General features: G+C 51.4%; 1 protein-coding gene across 1 annotated transcript; it reads left to right on the top strand.

Annotated features, from left to right (window-relative positions):
- The first annotated feature begins 6 nt into the window (after window positions 1–6).
- On the top strand, window positions 7–3611 carry ttc19 (tetratricopeptide repeat domain 19). The gene is made up of 8 exons (XM_005755546.1): window positions 7–608; window positions 692–730; window positions 2069–2125; window positions 2193–2254; window positions 2335–2429; window positions 2696–2859; window positions 2939–3101; window positions 3174–3611. The coding sequence occupies exons 1-8, from the start codon at window positions 369–371 to the stop codon at window positions 3329–3331; spliced, it is 978 nt and encodes a 325-aa protein (XP_005755603.1). The 5' UTR covers window positions 7–368; the 3' UTR covers window positions 3332–3611.
- Window positions 3612–4400: the final 789 nt, after the last annotated feature.

The raw sequence follows: 4400 nt of genomic DNA, 5'->3' as shown, positions 1-4400 counted from the left end.
GTGCCAGGGGACAGGTGGTTAACTGATTGTTCGTCCTCTGGCCGAGTGGACCATAGCTTGCTAATTGAACACAGACGCTCTCAGAACCCAAATCCCGACGTTGGTTTTGAATAAATGTATTTTCTTTTAATTGAATGTATGTTTGCACTTTGTTCGTTCCTCAGCTGCGAGTCTGCACCAACCAAAACACTGTCTTTGGTTATCAACATGAATACTTGAAAGGAACATAAAATTATCTGTCACTAGAAAAACATGAACTTTCAGACGTACTTAAAGTTCTGTGAGGTCACAAAACCCTGCTTACTCTTTCCCTCCCAGGCTTCCAGACTTTTTGTTCTTAGCGTTTACATGTGGACGGGATTAAAAAAATGAAAATGGAAAATCTCAAAAACACTCTTAAACCCACCGTCACAGAGTTACACCTGTGTGAGAGCAGTGGGGTCAGGGGGTCTTCTTCTGTAACAGCAGCAGTACTGACAACTCTGTGTGTGTCTCAGCTCAGCGTGCATCGGGGTCAGCTGCAGGCCGCCTCGGGGTTCCTCCATCAGGCCGTTGTTCTCGCTCATCAGACGCACAACAACCAGGCCATCATCTACACCTACAGCCTGGTAACATCTGACCTCTGACCTCCGTGAACTTCTCACACACACACTAAGCTGTTTACCTGTTTATCGCTCACCTGTGTCCTCAGATGGCGAACCTGGCCTACGTGCAGGGTCAGCTGGACAGCGTGAGTATCTGCTCCATCACAGAGAGGAAACGGTGACACCTGCTGGTGGAGGCTGGGACTGATCACACAGCACACAAACACTAATCGACTGTCACAGCAAATGTTTGTTATGATCAAAAACAATGTGAAGAAACGTTCAGTTTGTAAACAGGCATGAGCGTTTGTTTTTGTGTCACATGTTGGAGGCGGGGCCTCTAACGTGAGCATGTGCTTTAGAGGATATGCTGGGCTTCTGTCAGGTGGACTCAAGCCGGTCCGTGTCACAGCGCATGCTTAGAATAGGACGGTTGTCGTCGGGCAGTTGCGTGGAGATGATCAGGGCAGCGTTTAGCACCGATGGCTCAGTGATGGTGCCGGAGACGCCATCTGGGTCAGACGCCGGACTTGCAGATCATGTCAGGTGATACTGATGTACGACACGTCTGCAGCAGACCTGTCCTCCATCTTTGTTTGTGCTGTTTGAGCAGTATGAGGGGTCCACAGTGACATTCAGCAGGTAGGCCACGCCCCCAAATGCTCCAGTGGACCTGCCATCAAACAGGAAGTGAAGTTGTTGCCCTCCATTTACAGAAACAGGAAGTATACCTAGAGAAAGCGTCCCCCTGTGTGAGCGTTATCCTGACGTCATTAGAAGTTTCCACCTAAACATGATGCAGCATGTTCTGAAATTCAAACGTACAGCTCTGCTGTCACTTCCAACATGAATGAAGACAGAAAACTAAACAGCAGTGACGTTTGTAGGGTTGCTGAAGTTGGGCTAGCTGCTATATAATCATGTGCTGCGTGATCGCTAGCTACGCAGCTATGTTAGCATAAACACAGTGAAGCTGGAGGATGAGCGCTAACACTTTTCCACTCGGTGGTTAGAGACAAATGTAATCGCATGGCAGGATGCTGTAAACGGACCAAACTTCAGTCAGGAGAACAACTGAGATAATCCATCCACAATACGAGGTTAGTCATTCATATACTGCTGCTGGGCTGCAGCTACATCGGAAGGTTTTAAACAACTTTAAAATGAACAGTGGTGATAAAACCCGAGAGGCCGACAGTGATCACTGACTGTTTTTAGGGGCCTGTTCAGATTAAATAGAAAATTTAAAACGTGAAACACAGCAGCCTTAATAAACACAGACGTTTGTTCATACGTCGTCATTAAAGCCAGATAGCTCTGACGAGCTCAGCGTTCACACACAGCTGACCGGTTTCTCCTCCGCTCGCTCTCGACGTTCGTTCTCGGCGACCTCGTTAATGTGAAGCATTTTTTCGCAGCCAAGCGTCTGTCTGCTATTGGCGGGTCCTCTGTGATGTCATCCTTTGTGCTCCTGTTTCTCGCAGGCTGAGAAACTCTTCAAAGCGGCGATGAGCTTCATGCTGGCGGGAGGAACTCCGCAGGTCAGTGCTCGTTCGTTTCACCTGGAATTCAGCGGGTGAACCCACCTGATTTCCTGTCTGTTTCCAGGACGACAATGCCGTCATCGAGATGTCGCTGAAGCTGGCCACCATCTACGCCGAGCAGAACAAGTGAGGGCAAATTCAGCCGGTCAGCTGACAGGAAGCTGAGGTCACAGCTCCCTGACTTTCTGTGTGCTTTCTTGTTTGAGGGCGGAGCTTGCAGAGCACGGTTTCAGGTTCTGTATGGAGTCTCTGGAGGTGAAACTGGAGAAGCATAAAGAGCTCCTGGGAGAGGAGCCCACAGGTGAGTGGCACAGGGGGGCGGAGTTAGAGCGGGTCGCCTCCGTCTCTTTGAGCCGTGTCACATGAACCCCTTTGCCTTTGAATAAAATCAACATAAGGAGGGAGGAGCTTAACAGCTGGTTACAGGTGAGCTGAAGGAGGAATCAGCAGATCCTGCAGAGTTTGGTGGGCTCGTTAGTCCCTCTGCTGGGACTCGAAGGCAGACGCTTGCTGCTGAGTTCAAACGTGATCATGAAGTCACGTGACTAACCTGCGTGTCGCCCTCAGAGGAGCAGGAGGCTCTTAGGAAGGAGACCCGCCTCCTGCTCGGGCTGTGTTTGGACTCACGGGCTCGGTACCGAGCGTCCACGCTGCACCTGAAACAGGCTGGACAGGATTACCAGGACGCCCTGAACATCTGCTGCCAGGAGCAGGGAGAGACACACCCACAGGTAGTCACGCCTACAGGTAATCACGCCTACAGGTAGACTCGTCGGTCGGTATCTAAACTCTTCTTCGTGTCTCTGTCAGACCCTTGTGCTGATGAGCGACCTGGCCACCATCTTGGATCTGCAGGGTCACCATGACGATGCCCTGGCACTGGTCCGGCGGGCGGTGGAACTGAGCCGCTCAGCCGGACACCCGGACCTCCACGTGCTGCTGGGAAACATGGCGGGCATCCTGCTGCACACAGGTGAGCAAGGAACAGAGATCGGGGGGCGGGTCTTACTCCGCCCGTCTCACGCCGTCTGGTTCTGTCCCTCAGGCCGGCTGGATGACTCACTGCGGTTCTACCAGGAGGCTCTGGGTCTGGCCCGGCAGGCCGCAGACCAGGAGGCTGTGGACAGGATCCAGGAGGGACTGAAGGAGGTAAAGGAGAGGAGGAGGCAGGAGGAGGAAGAGGCAGCTGCAACCGCTCAGTGACCCAGGCTCATCAGAACCGCGCCTCCTCCTTCGACTCCACTTCTTCTTCTGTGGTGTTTGCCCTCTCATTGGTAGCTCCGAGGACCCGCTCTGTGTTCTGCTGCTCCGCTGAGAAACACCCAAAACCAGCCGGGACTGAAATCTGCTCCAGAACCAATCAGAACCAGGACAAAGGTCCAGACCCTGAACACGCCCACCCCTCCCCCATCAGTGCTGAAGCTGCAGCTCACCTGTGAGCTCACCTGTCAGCAGGAGACATAAATATTTATGAAGCTGCAAAGGTCGTCACGTGTTTTTCTTTGAACTTTACTGGTCCTCGCGGGGCTGAAGGCCTTTTGCACACTCAGAACGTGGTCTTAGTGTCAGGGCCACAGGTGGGTCATGGTTAGGGTTATGTCAACTGTCCCCACAAGGTTATGAATACACACACGTGTGTGTGAGTGCGCATGTGTGTGTGTCTGACTGATAAGCACAGAAACATGACTGTCACCTGTGACCTTTGACCTTTGACAGTGTGAACATTATTCATAAGGATGTTCCACAATCACGTCCTCGGTCAGCGCTCAGGGGACCAACAGCCCGTCTCCACGAGTCTGAACACATGTTTGAGTCTCCAAATGTGGTTTTAGTGTCAGGGTGACAGCAGCACATTACGTCCTCACTAAGACAGAAAAACAAGTATGTGTGTGTGCGCGTGCACAGGTTCCCACAGAGTGTGACGCAGGTGAACTTCCTGTTTCTGTTTACAGAACATGTCAGAATAAAAGCTCACTGATTACGGTAAATGAGAATCAGCTGCTGCTGCAAAAACAACAGATTAGCACTCACACACACATTAGAATCTTAATGGCTTCTGTGTGTGTGTGTGTGTGTGTGTGTGTGTGTGTGTCTGACTGAGTAGCACAGAAGCATGAATGTCACCTGTGACCTTTGACCTCCCACAGTGTGAGCTGTGTGTCTGAATTCAGAGGCGGATGCTTCAAAGGCCGCGTTTGTATGCAATGATGTCACAGCAGCGCGACAAAGGCTGCCCAGTTTCAAAGAGTCCTTCAAATGTGGCGACAAATGC

The sequence above is a fragment of the Pundamilia nyererei genome, unplaced genomic scaffold, assembly GCF_000239375.1.
Source record: "Pundamilia nyererei isolate P.nyererei 1_Seehausen unplaced genomic scaffold, PunNye1.0 scaffold01850, whole genome shotgun sequence".
NCBI classification, from domain to species: Eukaryota; Metazoa; Chordata; class Actinopteri; order Cichliformes; family Cichlidae; genus Pundamilia; species Pundamilia nyererei.
The sequence above is the reverse complement of the archived record's forward strand: the minus strand, read 5'-3'. Positions and strand labels throughout refer to the sequence as shown.